Source organism: Python bivittatus, unplaced genomic scaffold (genome assembly GCF_059951505.1).
Source record: "Python bivittatus isolate LINGU-HERP-01145 unplaced genomic scaffold, Pbiv_v1 ctg000700_np1212, whole genome shotgun sequence".
Taxonomy (NCBI): Eukaryota; Metazoa; Chordata; class Lepidosauria; order Squamata; family Pythonidae; genus Python; species Python bivittatus.
In genome coordinates, this window is record NW_028277098.1 from 21,599,691 (window position 1) to 21,626,518 (window position 26,828).

General features: G+C 37.7%; 1 protein-coding gene across 1 annotated transcript in view; it reads right to left on the reverse strand.

Moving 5' to 3' along the window:
• Positions 1 to 16,706: 16,706 nt before the first annotated feature.
• LOC103054457 (uncharacterized) overlaps positions 16,707 to 26,828 on the reverse strand; it is a 57,206-nt gene continuing 47,084 nt past the window's right edge. The window contains exons 20-25 of the mRNA XM_025164269.2: positions 26,620 to 26,664; positions 24,681 to 24,719; positions 24,426 to 24,458; positions 22,653 to 22,694; positions 20,652 to 20,699; positions 16,707 to 18,815 (exon numbers count right to left, since the gene is read on the reverse strand). Of these exons, the coding sequence (XP_025020037.1) occupies positions 20,661 to 20,699; positions 22,653 to 22,694; positions 24,426 to 24,458; positions 24,681 to 24,719; positions 26,620 to 26,664 (198 nt within the window). The 3' untranslated portion in view covers positions 16,707 to 18,815; positions 20,652 to 20,660. The remainder of the gene's footprint in view (positions 18,816 to 20,651; positions 20,700 to 22,652; positions 22,695 to 24,425; positions 24,459 to 24,680; positions 24,720 to 26,619; positions 26,665 to 26,828) is intronic.

A 26,828-nucleotide genomic window follows, 5' to 3' on the forward strand; every position in this document is an offset into this window, starting at 1 on the left:
CCTAGGAATAATTATAACCAGAGATTTAATAGAATCTGGACAAATGACAGAACCCAATTTTTACATAATTCCATAGAAACTTGGTGATCAATGGGCAAATATTAGATTTTTTTCCCAATTTATTAAATATTCAGAATATTTACCAAATTGCTGTACAGTCTCCACAAATTTAGGTAGAGAACTTTGATAACCATTAAAAAGACCAAATATAGTAACAGTGTATTTAATTTCTGCCACCTGTGTTCCTTGAACAACATAAAATTGTCTGATAAGTCAAAGATTCCAACACCAAATTCAATGTAAGAGGAGAGAAGGGACATCTTTGACTACAAATGATGGCCCTTAGACTTTGCAATTTATTCAAGATACGTTTGTTTGTGTTTTAATTTATTTGCATAGATTTAAAAAATACCTGACTCCAGGTTGTTTTCTTTGGTCAGACCTGCTTTGCCTAGAAAAAAAGATAGTGCAGTAGATAAAGCTGTACATGCCACCACCTGAATTATGGTTTCAATGTTAATTCAGCTCAACAATTCTCTTTGCATGATGTAAGATATTTTAGGTTACAAATGAATATTTAAAATATGCCGGCTCATATGTGTGCCAGCCCAATCTGCCAGTTCTATTTCTCCTTTCAAATGTAACACTCATATAACATATTGCATTCTTTAGTACAACCTTTGACCACAGGAAAAGAACTGCTAAGCAGATGTGAATTGGCTTTATAAACTGATGTGAAACATATGGAATTATATTCACGTTGTAAAGGCAGAAAAAGTAAGTGTTGTTCATTGACATGGAATCACTATGTAATAAGCCAAACTCTTAAAGGTAATAACTGAGTCAACAAGGATGTGCTGGATTTATAAGCTTTGAAGAGCATCATATCATCCCTAGGTGATATAAGGCAAGTTTCAGGACATGACTAGTGAGGTGTTTCTTTACTTCTAATGGTAATAGTCTTGTACTTCAATAGCCATTGGCTTACTAAGATCTCCAAACCATTTACGGACATTGGTGTTTTAATCTCCATTTCTCACAACACCCTTGAGAAACCAGAAAATTGCTACTAGCTTCGGGTTATAAATGTGGCACAGAGGAACAAAAACAATCTGATGCAGCATGATTGAACATATGAGCATTTATTTCCTAGCCCAGCATCTTAAAGGAACCTTGCCCTCACCTAAATAACAAAAGGATTGGAAGCTATTTTGGATATAATGATAAGCGGAGAAACAGGAAGGAAGGATGAGCTCCGCTTCCTATTCTCTTCATTTGACCATTACACATAAATAACTTTTCATCTCACATTACAAAATCATCTTCCCCCATGGCATTGGCTTGGAGATCTTTCTTTTTAGATGTTATGGAGAATCATACAACATAGGAAACGCAAATCAATTGCACTTCCAATTGGCTTTCCTTATCATACTGCACAATGCTTTTAGCATGCCTTTCCTGCTACATATACCTCCTTCTGTCATATAATAAGCCATAGTTAAAGCATTGCAAACAGTAAAACCAAACCAAACAAACAAACAAAAACCTCTTGTTCTTCACCATCCTTGGAAAACCAGCTCTTCATTCCCCCCGCCCCCCAGCTTCCGAACTGATGGAATCTGTGGTCCAGCATGTTTCTTCTATGGTTTTGTTTTGTTTTTTAATTAGAAACCTCTATCTCCCAGCTCATGCGCCATTCACTCATCCCATCATGGAAGAAGCATTCCAATGGGACTTGGTTTGCTTGCAAGATTGCTACATGGTGTCCCCAGCTGGCTTCAGGAAGGGCAGTCTGCTCTCAATCACATACTTGTTCTTCACCACCTAACACAGAAATATGCACAAAAATTGAACTCTTTTTTATATGTAGCATTTCTAGATTTCAGGTACACCTTTGATTCCATATCCAGAGGAATTTTAGGGGGGAAAGTTCGAAATACATCTATTGACAAATGGCTCCTTCCTCTGTTTCAGAATCTATACTTTAACCATTTTTTGCAAGTAAGATGTTCTCCAACAGGGCTGCTCTCAGATAGAATGCAATATAGAGAGGGGTCTCTCAAGGATGCATCCTGGAACCTTCCTTGTTCAATTTGTATATTAATTCTATGGCCTTATCCCTTAACAACTTGGATTTTCATGCTTCTAAATTGGGAGGCCACAGGATACCTATGTTCTTATATGCAGATGATGCTGTCATTGTATCTCAAAGCCCAACTGGACTTGAAAAAGAAAGGTATTATCATCTACAGCAAGCAAAATAAGCTTACAGTTAACTACAATAAATAAAAAATTAGGGTTTGGGGGTAAAGAACTAAACCAAGAATCTGGATTATAGAGGGTGACAAAATTGAGCAGGTCCATATATTTAAATAGCTAGGAGTGGTTTTTGATACCAAGGATTCATGGAAAGCACATCCTAACTGCATCTGTCAGGCAGGACTACAGTGACTTCTTCAGTCATCAAGCAATTCTTTTTCACCATATGGGGGGAGTTGGTTCTTGCTGCCCTCAAGTTTTTAAAAACTAAAACATTAGCATAGATCTTATATGGAGCAAAGGTGGACATCTATGCCATGAAAAATACAATGGAAATGGTGCAGTTGAAATTCTTATGAGCAATCATAGCTGCCCCAAGATGTATATCTAATACTATCCTAAGTCTTCAGATGAGAATGCCTAAAACTGAGACATTGGCCTGGAACCTGATGACTAGCTATTGGCTAAAAATCTCATTTTCCCTACTGGCCTTTTACCTCTGTATGGGTAGAGGGATATAATTCAAGTTGGGGTAGTTTTATAGAACCCAAACTAGCTTCCTATATTCTTTCAGCTGAGTTCCTCCTTACAAAAGAACAAGGCCAGACATGTGCTCCTTGAGAGGATGAAGGATAATTGAGTATCAATTGGAGGTCAGTAGGATCCCATACAAGAGTAGAACTTGGATTCCAAGTGGTCTTCCCTAAGTTGAAGAAGGACATTTTTCGGGCACAGCAATATACTTTGCCATCTGCTTTCTTGCTGGGTAGATGCTCAACACCCCCCACTCTTACTGGAATGGACTTGTCCATGCAGTTCAAGTTTCATCACTCATGTACTGTTGTACTCTAATTTTTATAAAGATCAAAGGAACTCATTTATTCTCTCTATCTCGCAACAACATCCCAGGCAGACAGATTTTTGGTACATAAAGTTTCTACTTTCTGATGCTAATGACAACATCACTAATGTTGTGGCCAATTTTCCCATGGCAGCAGTCAAGACACATAATGTATCCCTGATGATCATATATTTAATTGTTTTTATAAACAATAAACAAACAGTGTTTTAAATACACAATGATTCAAGTTAATGACACAATACCACTTATACAGCATTATACAATAATACTGTTCTGGCTTACATACACATTCGACTTGAGGACAGACCTTGGGAACGGAACTCGTCCTTAAACTGGGGACTGCCTGTATAAGTGTGAATACAGGTGTGTATATAGCTACATTATATATAGCTAAATTCTGCTACATCATATGCAAAGTGCTCAACCAACTGCCTGAGAAGCCCAGTTAATTTTACGATTTGTTCTTTTTTATAGGTAAGTATTGAGTTTTATTTTGTACTGGTCTTTGACTGCAATAAAGATACGTGACTTGACTAAATAGCTCAGAATTTTCGTTATTACACATCGCAGGGCCTGGCCTGGCAAAAGGAAGTCAACTGAAGCTCCTCTACATTTGGTAACAGCGTCAAATCTCAACTTTCCTTTGAAATAACCCCATATTAGCTTATCAGCAGGAATGTTACTGCAAGACACCAAACATAAATGTGTTGTGTGGCACTGGGGATACTAGCAACATTTTTGATTCCTTTTTTATGAAAGTTCCAGGAAGTGCTTTTTCTTATTTCATGGGATACTGCAAGCTGGGGAGGGGGAGAGAAGCAGAGAATTCTGAAATCCGGCAAATAAGAAGCAGAGAGGGTCATGCTGATTGGCTTATATTCTCTGCGCTCATCTGTTGGCTAGCTGGGCTGAGCATTAATTAGATGTAAGTGTTCTCTGCAAGTGCCAGACTTACAAGAGTACAGAAAGGGTGCTTCACTTTGAGAAAGCTTCAAATGAAGCACCCTTTGAAATGGCGCCCCAAGTTGAAGCAACACTTACATTTCAAAAACCGAGTCAGAGGCGCCATACCACTTCAATCTGAATTTTAAAAGGGGTTTCTAGTCATGCCTTGCATATATAGAGAGGCTGTTTTTCTTAGAATAGAGCCAGAAGGATCAAATCAGCCTGCTTCAATATCCTGATGGGTCATAGCAACTTGATTTTTTGAGACGAGGCACTTCCTTAAATCAGAATCACTGTAATGATTCTGGTCAAACTGTCATATGAAGGTGAAGTAGCGCCACTCTGCACAGGCTTAATGACCGCTATCTCATGCAAACAATGAAGACAAAGTGGTGGAAAGGTGGGCTGGTTTTGGAGTAGAACATTATATTGAAATATCTCTGAGAGCTGAGTCATCAACCAGTTGTTTTGAAGCTGGGGAAGAAAAAGGTCAGACTTACACATTGCAATGAATGGGTGGTGATAGGACTTCTTCAATGGCTGGAACTGTGACTGACCAGGCTATTTATCAGGCCAGTTTGGTGCCTGGTCACATTGTCTTTCCCAAACTGATCAGGTCCTTTCCAATCTGTTCAAAACCTCTTGCTTGCCATCTTCACATGCCTGGTCCACCCACACTTAATTTGTGATATTTGCTATTGCCATCCATCGTACACTTATTGATGGCATGATTGGCTTGTAATTCTTATGGAAAACAGAATCTCCTAAAACAATAAGTCCTTTATGCATTATAAGAAAATATGCACCCAAAGAACCCTTCTTCACCACTAAGGAGGCAATCATTTAAAGAACCTAAATGGGCATAATAAATGCATTCACACTATTAATATCAGATGGAATTTGCCCCTTAAACTCTGCATATGTTGGGTAAATACTACAGGGAATAATGCTATAATGTTCAGCTCTGTTCCCATAGTTGGGCTGCTCCTTCTCTATTTAGTATAACATCTGAAGCATGGAACCTCCAATAATCATGGAGACTTCCCAAGTGATTTAGAACCTGATTATACTGCTCCAATTAAAGTGAGGAACTTCCGGATATAGGACGCTGTCCACTTCAGGTGTGGTGCCCAAAATGACAGCAGCAACAGTAGTGACAGAAAGACCAACACAACTTTGTGGGTAGAATTAATATGGAAGGTCTTCCCCTTTCAACCTGCTTTGTCTTTTCAGATGAGTAATGTGTGAATAAGTAATTGAGGATTGCTGCTGCTGACACACTCAAGACAAGACAAGTTTAATTGCTTTTTAAAATGAATGAACCAAAAGGACAATCACCATCAAGACTCAGATAGGTATATATTAATTATACACACACACACATAAACACACACAGAGACAGACTTATATGCTGACGTATATACAGAGGCATGTACACCACAAACGTACAAACATAGTAACATTCACGTATAATCTTATTTAGTCAAAATTTTAATTCTTGCAACCTCTTGATAGATTTGGAGGAAACTGAGTTAGAAGGTTGATGTTTTATTATTTCATTCAGAAGAGGAGTGTTCCTTAATATACTTAAGATATCATCTTGGTATACTTATTGTGACTAAAATGGTGCTTCCCATCTGTAGGGAAAGACGCTTTTCAAGGTCTGCTGCCAGCTTGGTATCCCATTCAGTGACCTTCTTAGATGTGTAATCATCACTGAATATTTTCTGATGCATAGTATCATGTCTATGTTCTCAGCTGCCAGCCTGGTTCCAATAAAAATTACCCCCTTCTAGAGCAAGACATATTGCTTTGCAGTGTAGCCAGAATTCTGTCTACCTGGATGCATGTGCAATTTAAAAGGGAGTTCATGAGATCAGTAGCTCATAATATTTCAAACAACTGTTATTTCTGCAAACTATATTATGCATCCCGAGATTGATACTCCGGCGTAAACAGAATAGAAAAAGACTAAGTGTCCAGCCTCTCTTGCAGTATCTATTTGTCCTCATCTGGTCTACCCTTCCAGAATTGGTGGTGGTTGTAGCTCTCTTTAGCAAAAAATGTTGGATTGGCCTGATCCACCATTGCCATAAAATCTAAACTGAATTAGACAGAACAGTCTCTGGTCTTTCTTCTCAGTCCAGCATCAAAGTTCCAATGATTAAAGATGAGCTGAAGCTTCATTTTGGGGAGAAGGGGAAAAGATGCACGGCCTTGGGAGAACTCTTTTTGTAAGCAGAAACAGCTGCATGCTGTGAAGGACTAAAAGTGAGCCAGACTCTCCAGTTTGAAAAATGGGTTGACTTTTCTTGACAGTGTTCATTTAACAAATGCAGGCTGCCCTCCATATTGGCTCCTCTTAGGAGGCCACAGTAAGAATCTCCCTTTCTAGGCCCTTCTGAACTTGGCACCAGCAGAAGATGACAGTGGTATCTGTCTGAAAACCATGCTCCACACAAAATGTGGCCTGCACAGACTCTTGTTTGGTAGGAGGGAAGAGATGGGAGTCTGCCAAAGAGACCTGGAGGAGAAATCTAAGCTGGGAAGCAGCAGCACGTACTTTGTTCCTTTGCAGAAATGTGGGAGGAGGCTTTTCCTGGCCAAAGGCCACTATCACCTCCTCCTCTAGCCACTTATCAGTAAACCTGAATATTTTTAGGTGTTTTATTTGTATGTTCAAACGTAAAAATGCCAATCTCCTGGAAGACCCACATTGGTTGTTCCATTATATCAATATTCCCATGTCTGACTACCGCACAGAAAAGAAATTGGCTGCATAAGCCGGGTGTCCAGTCTCTCTCACAGCCAAGGTGAAGTGATCAAGGGGGGCATTGCCAAGTGACTGAATGGTTCAGGGGCTGCCCCCCAGCAGACTTAAGCAGGCAAGATTGGTATCAGGAGAAGTGGGAAAATACAACTTTCGTGCCAGGACAACTAAAGCTGACTCTAGGCTGCCTCAGCATTGGGCTGTGAATAAGATGGAAGTGATACTATGAGATCATGCCCCTCACAAATGGTTAGTAAGGCATCATTGTGCCCCTGCAAGCTGGAAGTGGGGATGAGCTATTTCTGCAACTTCTAGTCTGAAATTATACATACCGCTATTTCTCACAGGCAAGTCCCATAAATTAGTGAGTCCCTGTAAGGATAAGATTCCTCTGGGTTGTGTTGAAATAAAAGTTGCTAACAGATGAAGCTTCTATTGTGCACTCGCCTGCCTCTTTCACAGAATGTTACAATGGCAGCAGATATTTCCACCGACCATTTGTCGCCTTCTCATGTTCATCACTGCATTTTCTGTTATTTTTTTTCCATAGATAATACACCAAAAAGAAAGATAAAATCACTTCAGTATCTTTTCCAGGCGGGTATCTCCACCTGAAAATAACTGGAAGCTTGGGTTATGCTCCAGCTTCTGTTAAGAGGCACAGTTCTTCTAAACAAACTCAAAGTGAGTCTCTTACAATAAAAATACTAAATAAATTTGATTTCCTCTAAACGCAGTTGGATTACAACTCCCAGAATTTCCAGCTATTTGGGAGTTGTATAGTCCAACCTATAGGAAGACATTAGCTTGGGAGTGGCTGGAATGCAGGTTCAACTATATATGAAGTGTATAACACATACACTATATATATGTTTAACATACGTTTTGTCACTATTAAATTATTTAAGGCAGATCGAAGTGTCTGCTTCCTATATAAACATTTCTGTGGCTTCGTATTAGCATATCAAATTGTTTCTATGCATGACAATAGTTATTTCAGTTAATAACAAGAAAGGTATTGACTTCCTGGAACGGCATCAGAAACTGTGAACTGTGCTGTTCTAGAAATGTCCTGCTAAGCTGGAGTGTGAGAGAGTTGTTCACCTGGGGTCAGACTTTTACATCTGTCCAAAAACTACTGTTGAAATACTGCATTTTTGTTTTGTTTTGTTTTAAAGGTAGGTTACCATTTCAATTATTTTTGTTACTGTAAATAAGACAGATTCATTAATTGATGTCAACGATTCTCCTTTATATCTTTTGGGACCAAAATTCCTGACTTCAGACAGTCTAATCTTCTATTATTATTCCTCTGGCTGTCACAATTGTGCTCTTTTTTCCTTTATGATCCCAAATTGCTTCTTCTTTCTTTGCATCTATTTTTCTAAAATAATTCAGGAGAAAGGAGAAATAATAATTTGGACATGATCTTAACTCCAATTGAATTAGTCTTATACAGTAGTGGTTAATTAGCCTTAAATTAACCTTATAGTGGAGTTGAAGGCATTAGGAAGCTGCATGAATGCTCTCTCCTAGAATATTTGTGGCAAATTCTCTCCTAGAATATTTGTGGTATGGAATAAATGACTGATTTGCATTTCTGAAATGAATTCCTGATTTTCCTGTTCAATAAACTCTATATGTGTGTGTGTTTAACACTAGTCTCTCATATTGGCACTTCAGCACAACTGTAAATGTGCAATATATCTGAGTTTTCCTACTGAAACTCCAGCTGTGTTCCTAATGATCAAATTTTCATAAGCAGCAACCTGAGAAACAAGGGTATTTGTGCGGATAGGTAAAAAAAAGTCAATATGGTGGCTGCAACCATGAGATCAAAGCCCTGCTTTGTTTTTATATCCACTGCAACATATGTAATAAAGGGGCAGGGCTTTGATTGTGGACATCCCTGCTGATAAAATCAATTTGCAAAGTAGTTCAGTAAACAGGAAAGATGCCTCATTTTATTTATTAAGTAATATATTGATTGGCATTTATATGCCACCCAGAATATGCTATTCTCTGGGTGGTTCTCAAAAAAATAAATTAAAAAAATACAATAATAGCATAAAAATGAAATCAGGTAAAACAGAGCAGGAAGGCAATGAAACAGATTAGAAACAAAATGGGAAGGAAATAACAATTAGTCAAGTTAAAACATTTTAAAAGCCCTTGTTTGGCACCAAAAATAACTTTAGAGTAGAAGGTCAACAGAAGACCCAGGAAGAAAATTCTAGGGGGTCACCACTAAAATAGCCCTTCACTCTATATATTGTTTCTATATATCCTCTGAAGAGATATGAAAAAAGATTTGAGATGATAGTAATTCAACATCCTATTATTACACAGCTACATCTATGACTCTGTAGTCTTAAGCGACTGCTAAGACTATTAATTCTGGCCCCACAGTACAGTGATAGTAATTCAGTGATTCCAGATACCAACTTTTACAAGCAGCTTTCAACTTGCTACCTTGTAATTGACTGCATAAGCATCAACTGTTGTGGTTTGGGTCATCTGTTAACTAGTCACAAAGAAACTAACATTTCAATTATCAGACAAGTCACACCTTAACAAGAGCCTGACACAGATGTGCTATTGATTGAGACATAACTTTAAAAAAATCCCTTCCAAGGCAATGGATTTCAAACAATGTTCTAAGCAGCATCCACAGGAAGGGTAAAAGGGGAGCAAATAATGAAAACATCATTACATTGGTGTGATACAAGCTCTGCCCCATTTACTGTATACATGCATTGTGAGGTTGCATACATGCATGAAAGGGTCAAAACTTGTGTTAATGATAGTGGTGAATCCTACAGACACCTATGGCTCTTCCACACAACTCTTGAACTTTTCAGAAGTTGATCAAGAACTCATCAGTGAGAAGACTGGTTGTGTTGGATAACTGATCCTCCGCACTGTTGCAATGCACCAAGGTTCCCCAAATTTCACAGGCTGAAAAGGAGTCATTATTTTATGCTTCTGGTTTACCCCAGATTTCATACAAGTTGAGCAAAAGGCATAGTCAGACAATTCAGAGTTAAAATCATCACAAGGTATTTGCAGTACTGTAATCAGTAGCACAAAGTCTGGTCATAGCACAAGTCAGCTAATTCCAGCAGCAGTGAGTTTAATGTTTTGGGCAGTAGCATCAGATCAGCATTTTCCTAAAATCGAACAAAGCATTGTATGAAGGCACGAATGAAGCTGTCCCAGAAGTCTTTTGAACACTACTACTCTCCTATGTTTTTCATAATAATAGCCAAGCAGTTGCCTATTCTCAGTCAGAGTTATTTGCACTGGAAATTCCTGACCATTGGTTCAAACTGATTGCTGAAGATGGGCTACTCAAAAGTGATAGCATACTGCTAAGTAGATGATTATTCCAAAATAGGTAGGTATTCCCAGGATATTTTCCCAAGCAATATGGTACTCCCTTGCCTCTTCGTATTTTGGCTTCTAATGGAACAGCTCTTGAAAAACAGGATGCGTCATTTTATCTCTCACCAGGGCCAGTCCTGCTATTAGGCAGAGCGAGGCAGCAGTTGAAAAGTTCAGCATTTGCTTCTTCCTTCTATACAAATGCAACCAGAAGTGCAAGCAAAGTTTATATCCAATTGTGTAGAATTCAGGCAGATTAAGAATCTACCTAGACTAGGAATTCAGTCTTTTAGTTTTAATCTGAGTCAACACTCATTTATTGAAGTTATGTTTTCTTCCTTCAGTGAACATGGTTTCTGATGTTGTTATAATATGGAAGCAGCCTTTCTATAAGTATTTGAAATGGGACCTATACATTAATGAAAAATAGAACAATTGTATTTTAATGTTATTCTACTTTCCAATAATTTTATTTCAAAAATTAGCCAAAATAACTATATGGAAATTCCCCATTTGGTTGAGCTATACTGTGAACATAAAGTGCTGCAGATTTCAAACAGCCAGGAGTGGGAGCTGTTGCCACCAGGCCTTCCTCATATGTTTCTCAGGGATATTAGATTTAAAAGCACAACACTGAAATACAATCTAGCAAGATTCTATACTCACATCATATTCTCCCATAACGGTATTATCTGACAGACTTAGACACCACTAGAGAAGGCCTTTTTTCAGACTGTAAAATAACATATCTGCAGGATCAACTGAATTCCTACCTCATATAAACTCTGTTTGCTTTAGGCTTAACAAATTGCATAAGCATAGTGCTGTTGCTTGTAAACAATGGCTTAAGGTTTAGCACATATGAACCTATGGTTGTGATAAATAAATCACAACCCATAATGAAGACAAGCCATAAATTTGGTTGATTATGAACCTAGCCACTGTATTTGATCTTCACTTCCCATATGGCCTGGTGGTTTAGAGCAGTGTTGTCCAAACTTGGCCACTTTAAGATGAGTGGACTTCAACTCCCAGAATTCCCCAGCCAACATGGCTGGCTGGGGAATTCTGGGAGTTGAAGCCCACTCATCTTAAAGTGGCCAAGTTTGGACAACACTGGTTTAGAGACTGCCAGCACTCTCCAAGAATGAGTAAAAGGCTAGGAATGCTCCAGCAAATTTGTCTGGTGCTCCTTTCCAACACATGTCCACTCCCTCCTATGCAGTCTCATAGAACAGTTGTAACCTTGTAATTATGCAAAGGAACATACTAGAGGTAATAAAATGTGATTAATTGTGTGGGCAGGCTCTGATTTTTTGCAGTACAAGCCAGATTTCCCAATGGACATCCACAAGGAATAAAACATTAAAAGGTGAGCCTAAAAGGCTCTATATTGGATAGTTTCCTTCCCCCTCTTTCTGGAACAGGGAAAAAACAGACTGGAGCCCCATTTCCAGACCAACAAGGCTATATTTTGGAGACTACACTAACCTTAATTCCTCTAAGAAAAAAACAACTAAAGAACCAACAGAAACCAGATCACAGGGCATGTTCATGAACATAGTCATGTTCATCAGAAAGTGGGTCATAAGCCAGATCTCTAACCCCAATAATTGCCACAAAGGAGATATGATTTGAGAAGGGTAAGGGTTACAGGCCAAATTCAGTGCAGATACTCACTGGATAAATTAGGATTTGCACCTCATTTTCATAGAGATGATATTAGTTCACCAGTATTTCATATTTCCCCAGGCTTTGCTGCTATTGATGATGTGATTTATTTTTTTATTTTTTTGTGATTGGGGTTATTTGTTTTAACCTTGGGCACCATGGACCATGTTGTAGTTGCTCTTTTAATCCTTGTAACCGCCCAGACTATTGTGAGATGGGCAGCCATATGCACCATTTCAATCAACAGATATTGATTCTATTGGCGTGCTTGCAATGATACTGTATTGGCCATCCAAATATTTAAAATGTTGAAATAAGTCAGCAGTTACTTTGCAATTTGCAGCGAAATATGATATGTATGTTAGAATGTGTGTTCTATACTTTTTTTAAAATTGGCCTGAGGTTGGGATGATTGAGAAACTAATAAATGGGAAAAAAGAGTCTGCAAACCTAAAGTACATCTACTACAACATATGACTGATGTAACATAAAGCACTGTAGAAAAGAATTTTAGTTTCCAGGAGAAAGCAGACACTTGGATACAATACAAATAGGACTGAGCTGGTGTGTGTATTTTAGAACTTAAAATGATACATGCCCAGGTCTAACTTTAATGGGGAAATGATGACAGAAAGCACATGGCAAACTCGTCCTTTCCTTGAAACTCGTCCATGTGCAGTTGGAATCACAAAGTTAACCATGAAAGAATCAGATGTGGGCGGAGAAGATACTTAGATAGTTCTCGATACAGAAACCTGGCTGGAGTGCCAAAGGCAGGGAGGGACAGAAGATCAAATTAGGTCATCTGTGTAGGTAGTGCTAGTAGTAAAGTGATACTTAAAAGCATGGAATATCTGTGTCACCAGAAATCTCTCTCTCTCTCTTTAATGTGCAAAATCTCTGTTCGAGTACCTGGCAGCTTCATCTCTTGACTTCTAGTTATACTTCTGTCATTCTTCCTTACCTGTACAAAATCTACATCGAGCTTGTTTGAATCAGCTTCTTTTCTTTTGCATAGTAAAACTTTCCCAAAGTTGTGCCCTCTATATATGCTGAATTTTTATTCTCACAAGCTCCCAGCCAGAATAACAATATTTGAAGTATTGATTGGATAGGAGATGATGCATCTAGCATTCAACACAGGTTGGAAAGGATGATGACTAGAGGTTTATTTGTTTGTTTGCTTGTTTCATAGTTTTAATGGTTTTAAAAAAGGAAAATAGAGAACAGTGATATGTTTCAATGTCTGTAGCTAAAAGTTTCCAGCAAAGAAGAATATGCAAGTTTTGCTGCAGTTTAAAGAGGTGAATCCAGGTAGTACTTGTTTAGCGACTGCCTCGTACAGTAACCATTCAAAGTTATGACAGTGATGAAAAAGTAACTTTGCAACCAATCCTTGTACTGTATTTACAACCTTCACAGGTCTGTAAAGCAAAGGAAAGCTGAAGTAAGATCATAAGCAGAGTCACGATTTCACTTCATTTCACTTCAATTAACAACCAAGTTGCTGGTCCCAATTCTGGTTGCTAAATGAGGATTACCTGTATTTCATCCAAGAGTCTCAAGGGTACACAGTTTGCTTTGTTTCACAGAATGGGAAATGCTATAGATGCAATGTTGCAGGTGGAGGTGGATGCTGTGGCCAGAGGACTCTGCACAACTTTGGATGATGTACCTGTTGCAGACTTATCTGGAGTGGGAGCCCCTGGCATCAGTAACTCATGCCCTTATCACTTATACTATTATAAGTGATTATAATATTATTATAATTATACTAAAGGGAGATGTGATGGCAAAAGTTTAGGAACCCATGACTTAAAACCTGCAGTTAGCTTAGAAGCCTCTATAGCAGTGTTTCTCAACCTTGGCAACTTTAAGATGTGTGGACTTCAACTCCCAGAATTCCCCAGCCAGCATGCTCTATAGCCTTATTATATAGTGTTATGGGCACTGTATTGATTTCCAATAGGTTTCCTGGTCCAATTCTAAGTGATGGCTGTAACCATTAAAACCCTTCCTGGCTTGACTCCATATTTCATTCCTCTGGGTAGAACCAGCCCATCTGGTAGATTTGAGCCAGATAGAGGGGATCATAATTTCCCGTGCATTAGATGAGAAATGTGGGGGCCTCAAGGCAGCGTTTGTTGAACAGCGTCCTCCAGAGATTTGGGTGCCTCTACTCTGATGTCTTTTAGGAACCCCTTTAAATGGAAAATTTCGACTGAGCATTTGAAACTGGATGATTTTATTAATTATTGGGATGGGCACCATGTTTTTTTACAGCTCAATATATTATTTTGCTGTTTTATGCTGATTTTGTTTTCTGCTGTTATTGTAAACTGCAGGGAGCTAATGCTAATTTAATAAATGCAATAAACTAAAACACATATTCCATGTTTGACTCATATATCTGCTTCCTCCTCCTGAGCATCGTCTGCTAGTACTGTAGTACTCAGAGGCCTATTTTGTACAGATGTTGTTTCTAGAAACCATGGATTTTTTAAGCAACCAAAATGGTACATTTTGTAATACTGCATAGGTTTGAACTTACCCAAAGCCTTTTAAATGGTTATGTGGATTCTGAATGTCTCAGTATCATTGTTACATTATGAGCATTTTTTGGCATGATTATTTGTGAAGGAAAGAGATGTAATTCATTTTCCCTGCTCAGCCACATTCCAAGGATATTCTCACATACTCTCTGCCATTTGCTTTTAAAAATTAGTATTAGTATTAACAATAATTAGTATTATTAGTATATTACTATAGTATATTAGGAAGACCCTACTATTATGAAGTTATGTGACACTCTGCCCAGTAATATACATCTTCACCTCCAATTCCTTGCTCTTCTGAACCCAATATCAAATATCAAACATGATCACAAATTATAATCTACTCAAGCTTCTGTATTTCACCCCTTTTGTTCTATTCTCCATCCAGGCATTTGCTGTACTCACATTATGTTATTTCAGATATTTTCTTATGGACTGCAGGGTACAGAATGTGAGTGATATACCTTTTTGATGATAGCTCAAACATGGATTTTGGCTAAGTTGGTTGGCAATTCTGGACATTTCAGCTCCAAAACATTTGGAGGCCCCGGGTTGGGGAGTAGTTGCCACACTGCCAGTCCTACTCCTGACATCAGGACTGTGCTGGTCACCGGATGTTCTTGTGTTAATGTAGTGAAATGTGGAGAAGAAAAAAACCTATACATGAGTAGTTTCCTTTGGCATCATTGTGAAATGATGGACAAAATTGTCAACGCTGTAAGAGCTTAACAGCTTTGCTGGAGTAGGTGAAGCTATTTATTATGACCCTAACCTTTTCCTGATTAATTACAGGTATTTCAGATACTATCAGACTACTGTATATGTGCAATTAGGATTTTTTACCCCAATATGCATCTTTTATATTTACCTAGAATGCATCATATTTGCATTATGATTGACCAAACAGTTTAAAGAGATCCTTCTTGTGGTGCTGTTCATAGTAGCTTTTGTTTTTAAATTTTCTTTATTTTAAAAAAATGTAAACTAAGAAAAATAAAACAATAAAGAGCAAAAAGAGCAAAGCAACATGTGTGTGTACTTTTTATACATACAAATATGTATTTAAAGTTTTATACAAGTTTCAGTAAAGGATGACCACCATATTTCATTGTAATCATCCATACTTTATCTACCTCTGTAAACAACTCATTCATAAGTCACAAGTAGCCTCTGGTCTTCAATCCATTAAATAACTGGGGCCATAAATTTATCTTTCCAATGTTGAAAGAATCTCTTAGCAATAAAAATGGTGGGGAGAAACCATTACCATCGTCTAGCTGTCAGTTTCCATGTAATAGATAAGGTAGTCCTCAACTTACGATCATTTGTTTAATGACCGTTTGAAGTTACGATGGCACTGAAAAAAGTGACTTATGACTGGTCCTCACACCTATGACTGTCAGTGTCCCTGCAGTCATATGATCAAAATTTGGGTGCTTGGCAATTGGCATGTATTTACGATGGTTGCAGCATCCCGGGTCATGTGATTGCCATTTGTGAACTTCCCAGGGGGCTTATGACAAACAAGTCAATGGGGGAAGCCAGAGTCACTTAACAACCGTGGCAAAAAAGGTCACAAAATTGGGCGCGACTCACTTAATGACTGCATCACTTAGTCCCAGTCCCAGTTGTGGTCGTAAGTCAAGAACTACCTACAGTATATGTGGATCAAAAGAATATGGTTGTCTGAAAATATTAAACCCTGTCTCAAATTCAAATTAATATGTGCAATAACTTCTTCCAAGAAAATAACCTTATGACATTGCAAAACATGTACTTTAATGAAGCATTATTGCATATCCAGCAACACAATGATTTACTTATTCCTTTTCTATACAATGGAATGGGGTCCAATAAGTCCAAAATAAATTGTAATCTAAGATCTATTGACTTTTTTATAGTGAAGTTAAAACAGTTCACTGTTGTTTAAATGAAATGGGGTCTCCAATTCCTTGTTCCATTCAGTCTTTAAACTTTGTATATCAAATTGATGTATTGATCACAAGTATTTATAAAAATTAATTCTGGGCTTTTTTGTCTCTCAAGATATAATTATCATGTGTTAATTATTATTCAGAAGTGCCACTAGTCCAAGTCAAGTTGTCGGTAAATGTTGTAGTTGTAAATACCGCCAGTTGGTGGCAACAGACAAGTGATATTTATCTTTTAACATAGGAAATGATGACAATTCATGCTTACCATTGAACTAAAGTAAAAAGTAAAGTAAAAATCATACAAACGTTCCATATAATAGGGGTTTTTTTGGTTAGTTTTTAATCAATTTTAAGGTCTATAGCATACATTTGGTGTGAGAAAAAAATGCCACAATGCAATTTTCCAGAAATAGTATACTGCAATTTTTAATCAACATAATATTGACAGAAGCTAAATCTATATTTTGAACCCAAAACAGCCCAATTAACTAACAGTGCTATGTATGAATATTCAAAGAGACCAGGAAGGAGAATTTAGATTAAGCGAAGCTGTCCAAAATTTGGTACTACTCAGAAAGAATGCGTAATAAGATCTGGGAAATAAAAGCCTCCATCTTTAACTGAAACCTGCACCGTTTTCATATATATATATATTCAGAACTGAGGAAACTCGGACACATTTATAAAACAGTTTTTCAGTGTTTTCCAAATAAATATGGGAATTCTGCACAAAATAGAAAGCATCCTGGAAATTAGATTCATTGTGAGGGTATTTATCACACCCCAAAATTTTAAAGATGCCCATCTACAACATCCAAGGAAACTTCTTTAGATATCTTATTCATATTTAATATATTTATTTGAGAAATATAACATGGGATAAGAATACCTAAGTTAATAAATTCAGTACATAAACTAATCTTTGCCTATTGGCATCAATTCTGATTTAGACCAGTTAACAGAGTATCCTGCAATTAATCAAGCGCATTAGACCTGAATCAGTGAATGAAGTTCCGAAACAAACACAGAATATCATCAACATATAATGTCAATGCATACTCTAATCAATTATACAGTACAACCCAAGGGTAATTATCTTGTTTGATAGCACAAGCTAAGAGTTCTAAACAAATACCAAAAATCAAAGAAAAAAGTAAATATCCTTGTCTTTATACAATAAAAAAGTACATGAAGCTGTCGCTTTAGATCTGGGACTGCATGCAAAATCTGGACCCATTTTATAGATCCTTCTGGAATCCAAATTTAGTTAAGGTAACATACATTTACCATCAATACATTTTATCAAAATCTTTTTCCATTCAACTGATACTGTAGAATTGCAGCTTTGTGTTTTCTGTCTTTGTTCAGATCAATTAAATCCACTGCCAGCCAAATATTATTTGAACTATGTCTAGTTTTGACAAACCCAACTGGATCATTCCTGTCCCAAGAAGAAAACAGTTGAAGTCTATTGACTGTAAGAGCAGTTAAAATGTTAATATCTACGATAATCAAGGAATAGGACAATAGCTCAAAACATATGATTTTTACCACGTTTTACTAAAACTGTGACATACGCTTCATGAATGAAGATAAAATACTGTTCTCAAAAATGTTGTTATATAGTTGACACAGTGTAGGAGCAAGTTTTATACCATTCCATAGGAAAGCCATGCAATTACCATTAGTCATACTCAAAATCATTTTTTAAATCTTATCTGTAGTCAAACGAGTAACTGTTCTTGTAAGGAATCTAAATGTGGAAGATCAGTTGTATCTAAAAATGCCTCTATATCTACATCAGCTAGATTTTCAGGTTCACTATAGAAGACTAGGTGAAATTTAAAACACTGAAAATGTTTATCATTTTTAGTTTATAGCACCCTGTATTGTTTGGTCTCATCTATACATTTGACCAGCTCCTGCTTACCCTAAAGCCAAGATTATTTATGAACAAGTTAAAAAGCACCCACATCTCATTTTTCAGTGCAACTGGGACTATTCCATTGGAACATATAAAATAACCACCGCTGATCCTAGTTCAGCTTTCCAGTTAGAGCGGAAGTTAAAGTGGCTGACTCAGCAGGAAATAAGCTACGCTCAGTGGGGTAAACACAGTGTCAGGAAAACCGAGAAAGCAAGTGTCAAACGGTGGGTTTAATTTATCAGGGCATGCAGGGTTTGTGAGGAGAAAACTTCAGACCACTGTAGAATAAATATTATTTTGATTGTTTTCCTTAACAGCGTTTTGGCTTGCACCGTTAACGTTTTTATTCAATAGCACCATGTCCCAGGAAAACAATATAGAAGGTAATTTTTCAGAGTAATTGTTCAGCAAAATACTTCAGTCTTCCCTCTACACAGAGATCGTTCTTATGGCTTGACTTGTATAATTTCTTCAGCTGCAGGCATGCTTCGTATTTTCAGATCCATAGCTATAACACAGAAATATAACCGTATCATCCAGCAGTTTATTAACCTTCACCCCCAAAATACATCTGAACAACAACTGAAAGCCTTTTCTTAATAACATTTTTTGTTAATGATTCAGGTCAAATGATTTACTCTGGACATCATTTTTGCATCAATGGGGTCCTCAGCTGCTAAATATCACAAGCAGACCAATGGGCCATGAACAATTTGCACATTACTCATAAATCATCCAGTGCGTTTAGATTTGATATCATACATCAAATGTGTGGGGAATTTGGACACTGTCATATTGGGTTAAACCATCTCTAACTGCTACCACTGTGACTGTCTCAGTTGTTGCCCCCATCTTTGCTATGAATCGCCTTAGTTTCCTCAGCAGTGACAAGCTAGGAGAGAAAGGAGAATGTGACTTGTTATGATTATGAGCCATGAACTGATATGTGGCTCAATACGATGTGGGCAGTGAAGATAATGTTATGTACAAAAACGTGCTATGGGATGTGCGAGGGTTCCTATGAGATCTGTATCTGCTGTTATTATAAACCTCAGTGGTTCCATTGGAAGGAAGAATAAACAAAAATAAAGGGAAGATATTGTGATTGATTTGAGAGCAGCATCCTAAGTCTAAGATTTTTACACACAGTGAAATAAATACTTTCTCAAAACTTCTATATGTGTTCCATTATTTTACCATATATTGCATTCATCCATTGTTGTAATTCTATTCTGGAATGCTGATGAGGTTTTGAGGCTGGATGGAGACTGGAGACTACATAATGACCAAGTATAGTTAAGTTACATGCTGTACTGTGTAATTTATTGTGAAAAGCATATGTTTTGCATTTTTCAAATTCACTTAACTGGAAATAACAGTGATGTTTGGTTTTTTGTCTCTCTCTGCCTCTATAAAAATGGCTGCACAGGGAGTCCTTGTTTAACGTCCACTTGTTCAGTCACTGTTCAAAGTTTCGACAGTGCTAAACAAGTGTACTTACAATGGGTGATCATGGTTTCAGCTATTGCAAGGTCCCCATGGCCACATGATCACGATTTGGGTACTCAGCAACTGGATTTCAATTATGATGTCACAGCATCTCACGATCACGTGATCACTATTTGTGACCCTCACTGCTGGCTTCCAATGAATAAAATCAATGGGGAAGCTGGCAGGGGGTCGCAAATGACAATCACATGACTGCAGGACACTATGACCACGTGAGATTCACTTAACAACGGCAACTGGGATTGCCAGAACTGCCACTGTAAGTCACTGCTTAGTGACGGAGTTCCAGGTCCCAATTACTGTTGGTAAGTGAGGACAACCTATAAAGCTATTGCTGATATTATTCATTATCATATAGCATCCAAAGAATAGACATTGCAAAAATAAATACAATCCACAACCCACAACCATTATCACCAGAACTTCCAACTGTGGCAGAAAATTATGGCTCTTCATCACAGAACAGTCCAGGACACTCTGAATCCATAAAGCTACTAGTGTAGATGAATTCTCATTTACAGATTATGCTTTATTTGGTTAAGCTTATAAAACATTAACAGTTGTGGTGGTTATTTAGACAGGCTGGCGCTGCCAACAGGGAAGCTAGATAAATATCCAGGAATCCATGTGATCTAATCAAGTTTTATCTAAGACCCAAGGAAACAGTGGAAGAGAGGGCAAGAACAAATTAGGTGCTTACACTTCGTGCAGAACCATAACTAGTTAACGCTTTTGCCAGCAAAATTTACCATAGATAATCATGAGACGTACAATCTATGACACTGTCCATTTTAAGAAAAATGCTGAGATCTATTCCCAGGCAGTAAGAACTTACATTTGCCACTCAGCACCTCTTGTTGTTGTAAGAAGATGCATCTTTAGCCTGAGTTAACGATAAAATAAAATTAGTAATTACTTTGCTAATGTCTGTGATTATTGCCATCACATTTCTGTTCTCCCCAGAGATAATCAGATAACTGCTTCTCCACAAATGACCACAGTAAACCAAATTGTTACACTCCAGAAGGGTTGTCTGAATTACAAAATTATGCCAGCTGAAAACCTGGTCTTGCCAATTCAAATTAAGAAAAACAGAGTGGATTTGGCTGTAGTATGTATCTAGATGATTTGGTATTCCCTTTTCTCCTGACTTTCTCTGCCACAAGACCAAAGAAAAATCAGTAACTTTTTTCTTTTATTATCAATTAATTGGATAGGAATGGCGCCCTTGTAATCAACAATGCCCTCTGTGTCCCTACAATATTGTGGGGCTTGGAAGCTAAGCCAATAAATAATAACAATTGTTTATTGGCTTAGCTTCCAAGCCCCACAAATAATTATAAATAATTAATTATTTACTGGCTTAGGTCTTGTTCCAGAGGAAAAGCTACAAAAGACTGTTTGCTATATATCATTTCAAGCTGTTTCTTCTTAGCGGGAATTCCCATCTCCAGCTTCCTGTGATTTCCTCCTGCAAGCCAAAATGCCACAGCACTGAGGTAGCTCTGCCTTCCTTCCTGTCACAGTGGCCAATTGGAATTTGGCGTGGTGGTGGACAAATGTGATGCAGGAAGTAGAAGAGAAGGTGCAAGGCGCCATTTGGCTGCTATTTTTTGTACCTTTCATTGACCAGCTAGTAGGAACCTTATCTGGCTTGATGGGACAACTGAGCATAGCAGTGAGAAGGACATTCAGCCAGTACTGAGAAATTGCTGCCAAGGGTCATAGGCACATGGCTGGGTGGAAGTGCCCTAAAATGATGATGAAGCATTCACATTTGATTACCAACTGTGAAAGATCAGCAGAGAAGACACCAGGGAATAATATAACATTATGTTTATGCCTGAAAGCACCCATAGAAATCTTCTGATAAATTCTTCCAGAGAGATTGTCTCAAGAACTGTTCACCAATTAGAAAGAAAAAGTAAAAAAAAAACAAGCTTTCCAACTTGGTAGTTTTAAGATGCTTGGCCCTGTAGAAAAAAATCAGTGAGCCAGTCATTACAAATAATTGCTACTATTTCAAATCAATTCATTTTTTTTTTTTTACTTTTTTGGAGTAGTTACAGCCTTGTCAAGAGAACTCAAGTAAGAAAATCATGGAAGAGCTAAGAGATATTAAGTACACAATGGCTCAAATTTATGATCAGATTTTTAATCTTTGCAATTTCTCTTTTAAAGGGATAATGTCACATTAAAGATTTATATGGGGGGAAAATGGTTTGTACATACTGGCTGCATCTTGACATCCCGTAAAATAGGCTTCCCCAGCCTACTTCATAGTTTAATGCATATGTACCCAGTTTTTAATTCCTAACATGAAATGGAATGTAAGATTTTCATATTTGCACGTTTCTGCAAGTTGTGTTCCAGTTCTTCAATCGAAAAATGTGTATAATATGTATAAATTAAAATAATGTATCCAGAAATATCGTAAGCATTTTTGGCTAAGAACTGTACATTAGAAGAAGAGTATATGACATGTGTATTTGAACTAATGAAAAACAGAGTTGAAGCTGAGCTTGGTAAAATGAGAGGTAATGGAAACTGAAATTGGTGGATTTCTCTATCCTGCTCTGAGATCACTTCAAAGAAGAGGTCAGCCGTGGAATATATGCCAAATTATAGGCAAGAAAAGCGTGACGAAAATGGGTGTCAGGATAAACAGAAGTTACCGTCAAGCTTTTCTATAACATAGATTGAAATATTGCCCCATGCCTTGCTTTCAAAATTGTTGTCATTCCAAGCTTTAAGGGTGATAATCTAGTTAATATAAAATGTTACATTACCAACTGAAAATATAGCTCTTAGATAAATCGAGCGAAAAGAAGCATACCGTATTACAGGCATTCTTGTTGTCCTGAAATTGTGAACCAGCCTAAAAATCAACAGAGAAGAAGAAAAAATGTTAAAATAACTCTTAACGATTTAACTGACTTTCAAAAGTATAAAAATCAGAAACTTGTGTGCAGGCAGGTTGGTCAGTTGTCACAGCAGAGTGTAAAGCAAATTTAGAAAAAATAATGGAGGGGCAAACCATCAAAATAAAAAGGAAGCGGGCAAAAGCTTAGTAGTTCACTGCTTCTGAGAGTTTCTCTTAGCATCATACATAAAAACCAATTAACTTATCCACTGGTAGAACTGCTTCCATCAGCAGAAAGAGATTTTCTATCTCTCTGCTTTGTAGACTTTTCAGATGAACTATTGAACAAAGAAAGTTGTCCTACTGTATGAGCAAATTCTGCTCATATGACTCTGGATTCCAACCTATGTATCTTTGGATGTTCTCTGATCACAATTCCTTAATTACTTGAATATCTATATAATAATCTAACTTGAAAGAAAGAGATATAAAAAGAGTCTCAGTTGGCTTTTGGGAGATCTGTATCATCACTCTAAAAACACACTCACACACATATACACAGGAAAAAGTTGCTATCTGCTTATAGTAAATGCTTTGTGATAGGCTGTGTGGGAAAAACCAAGGAAAAACAAATAATATACACAATTATTATATTTTTCTGAACTCCTCTCTTCTAAAATGACCAAACATTTCCTAATTTCCCAACTCAACTTTAATGACACAAATTCTGATCACGTTTTACAATTGTGGCATTTGTTATGAGCATTTCCTGATTTGCTCTCCTAGAAAGGACGTGTCTGAACTTAGTATTTCATATCATATAACTAGGAAGAAGCTGCTGAAGGAAAAGGATCTCTCTATCTGGTTGTAAGTGCTTGATGATGATGATGATGACGACGACGACTGGCCCTGGGGAGAAGCAAGGAAACAATCACAGTGTAGAATCGGTACCTTCTCTTTTCTTTCTGCATGAAGGAGAATTGCCCTTGCTGCTTCATACTTGGAAGACTGCATCTTCTCTTTACACGGTCTCCTTCAGTCTTTCAAATGGTGGTGAGACTGCAGTTCCTAGAATTCCTGTAAGAGGTTGTCCTTTTTCACAGTCTTTTGCTGAGTACCATTTCAGAATCTCTTGCATCCAACATTTGCTTTGAATTTTTTCTACTTCTATGATTTCATCAGAAAACTATTTTCTCTATAGATGTGTGGACCAAAGCAGTGTTTCCCAACCTGGGCAATTCTGAGATGTTTGGACATCAACTCCCAGAATTTCTCAGCCAGCATGGCCATTGTTAAGAATCCTAGGAGTTGAAGTTCATACAACTTGAAGCTCCTGAGGTTGAGAAATATCCCATCCAAAATGAAAAAAAATAGGCCAGGATTTCTTAAAAGGGTTAGGGGATTGTGTCCATGTATAAGCAGGGGGTGGTGGGCTGTGATTCTGTGTAAAGGAAGAGCAGCTGAATTCTTCCTACTCTGCATTTCTTTGCTGGAACCTCTCTCCCTATTCCCCAATGTTTTGCCCTAGCCGGGCTATGATGGGTCTATCAGAAGTAATACACTTGGAGGAAGTAGCAGAGAGAAAACTAGCTAATATAAGTCAAACAAAAAATTCCATACTTTCCCCACTTGTCAGTTTGCACCTGACTGCCATAAGCTATATTTCAGTCACTGTCATTTTAGACAGATAAAAATCCATAGCTTCTTTTGGAATAAAACTTTATGTATATTGAAAAAGTGCCTTACCTTACTGCAGAGATTGCTGTCGTTTGTAACCCCCTATTTAAAATAGAAGTTTATTTTATTAATGATAAAACTCGCCAAGTACAAATAATTACTACATTTGTGATAATTATCTTTCTATGGTTTGCTATCATCAGAAATAGCAAAAGACAACTTAAGTTGCTCTGGAAGAGTTTCATATTCTTCTCACCAAGTTGTTTTATTACTAGATAAACAGTTCTGCAGCCAAGTTTGTAACTATTGAATAAAAGTACATACCGGACCACAAGAGCTGCTTACACCTGTAGATGATGCCCCCTGATTTCAAAAACAAGAAACAAAAATGTATTGATCTTAGGCAGCACATAATTTTTCAAAATTTATTTATGAAATTTATATAGCTCACTCCTGGGCGGCTTACAAAGTTAAAACTCCAGAAAACGATACAAAATCAACCAAAAGATAACCACAAAAATCATCAAAAACAATAAAACCATTAAAACCATAAAAATATAATCAGCGGGAGAGCACCATTCATTTTCCTAGAAGTACAACCAGTTAGCAGGCTCTTCACCAATGTCAATCAGTTCTCCAGGCCAGATGCCAAGCCATATTTTCAAGGCTCTTCTGGAAGGTCAGTTTTACCTCCAGGGGGATGATGTTCCAAAGGGTGGGCACTGTGGCAGAAAAGGGTCTCCTCCTGAGTCCTGTCAGATGACATCCTAGTCTAAGGCTTTAGAACAAGTCTTTTATTTTGCAACGGACTGCTTTATTCATAAAACTTTATGGTGAATCTTGACATCCTTCATTTGTAAGTGTTATGTATTTTCATCTCATTTTGTAGATCTATAGAATTGGAAAGGGCCATTTAGGCCAAGATCAAGCTCCTGCTCAGGGCAGGAATCCAAATTAAAGTTTCTACAACAGATAGCAGTTTAGTCACTGTATTCAATGAAGGGAAGTCCTCGATCACTCTGGATAACTGGTTCCACTATCAAACAGCTCTTAGTGGTATGATGTTCTTTCTGGCATTCTGCCTTTCTATAATTTCAGTCGATTATTCCATATCCTGCATTCTGGTACAAGAAAAAACAGGACCTGACGTTCTATGTAATAGCCATTCAGGTATTTGAAGAGTGCAATCATACACCACCACCATCACCCCTGTTGTCTTTTCTCAGGACTAAATATACCCAACTCCTTCCATTTTTCTTCTTACAGTTTAGTTTTTATCCCCTGATAATCTTCATTGTCCTTCTCTGAATGTGTTCTAATTTCACTGAATCCTTCTTCAAGTGTGGTGCCCAGAACTGGATAAGGTTCTGAAGATGGGTCTGATCAATGCAGGACACAGTGAAATAGCAGCTGCCTTCTTTTTCTTCTTCTTCCTAGCATTTTTCAGCAGGTGCAGGGTCCACTTTTCAGACCAATGAACACCGTTTCACACGATTGAATGCAGCAACCAGGTCCAACTGGGTAATCTTCATGTCCATGTCAATTATACATTGTATATAGCTGTTGATCCATTGGTTGCAACAGGAATTGGCCAACCAGCTTGTTGCCCGAGTTTGATGTTGGTTGGTCCATGTTCAACTCAGTGCCACCTTTGCGGGAGGGCAGTTTCCAGCTGCTACAACAAGTGGACCTCACTGCCAAAATAGCAACTTTCTGTGATTTTGAAATTATATTTCTATTGAGTCAACCTAAAATTGCCTTTCCCTTATTTGCAGCCACATCATAGCGCTGAATCACATACAGTTTACAGTAAACTACTATTCTAAGATGTTTTTTTGCAAGCACTATTATCAAGCCAGATATCCCTGTGAATTTTTATTTCCTAAGTAAAGAACTGTGCACTTATTTCTGTTAAATTATATTTATCCCTTTCAGCCCATTCCTCCACCCTATCAAGATTATTTGAATTTAATACAGTGGAGGACCCTATCTCATCAGTTGTGCTGAATTAAGATTCAGCTGCCATCTCTACATGGATTAGGGAAGGGTGCCATCTTGTCATCTGCATAAAGCAGCAAAATATGGTGCACCACATCTTCAAGCATTCTGTCAAATGCAAAATATTCAGTAAGACTACTCATGGGATCAAATTAGGAATGCGCCGAACAGCCTTGCCCAACCCTACCAGCTCTGCTATTACTAACCCATTTTTGTTTTCAGAAACTAACCAACATTTGATATAGAACAGTAACATTATATATACCTGCGCGCCAAAGGAACTGCTACTCTGGGAGCCTGATGGCTGACCCTGCCATTAAAAAAAAAAAGTCATAGTGTTGTTATTAACCAAATAACGAGATCTATTCTGTTAAAAGCAGATTTAATTGAAAGTGGAGATGCCAGCCAGGGCATCATTGGTCATGGTGTAGCTCACACAGAAGGGTAAGGGAAGAACCCACCCCTGTTCCCACA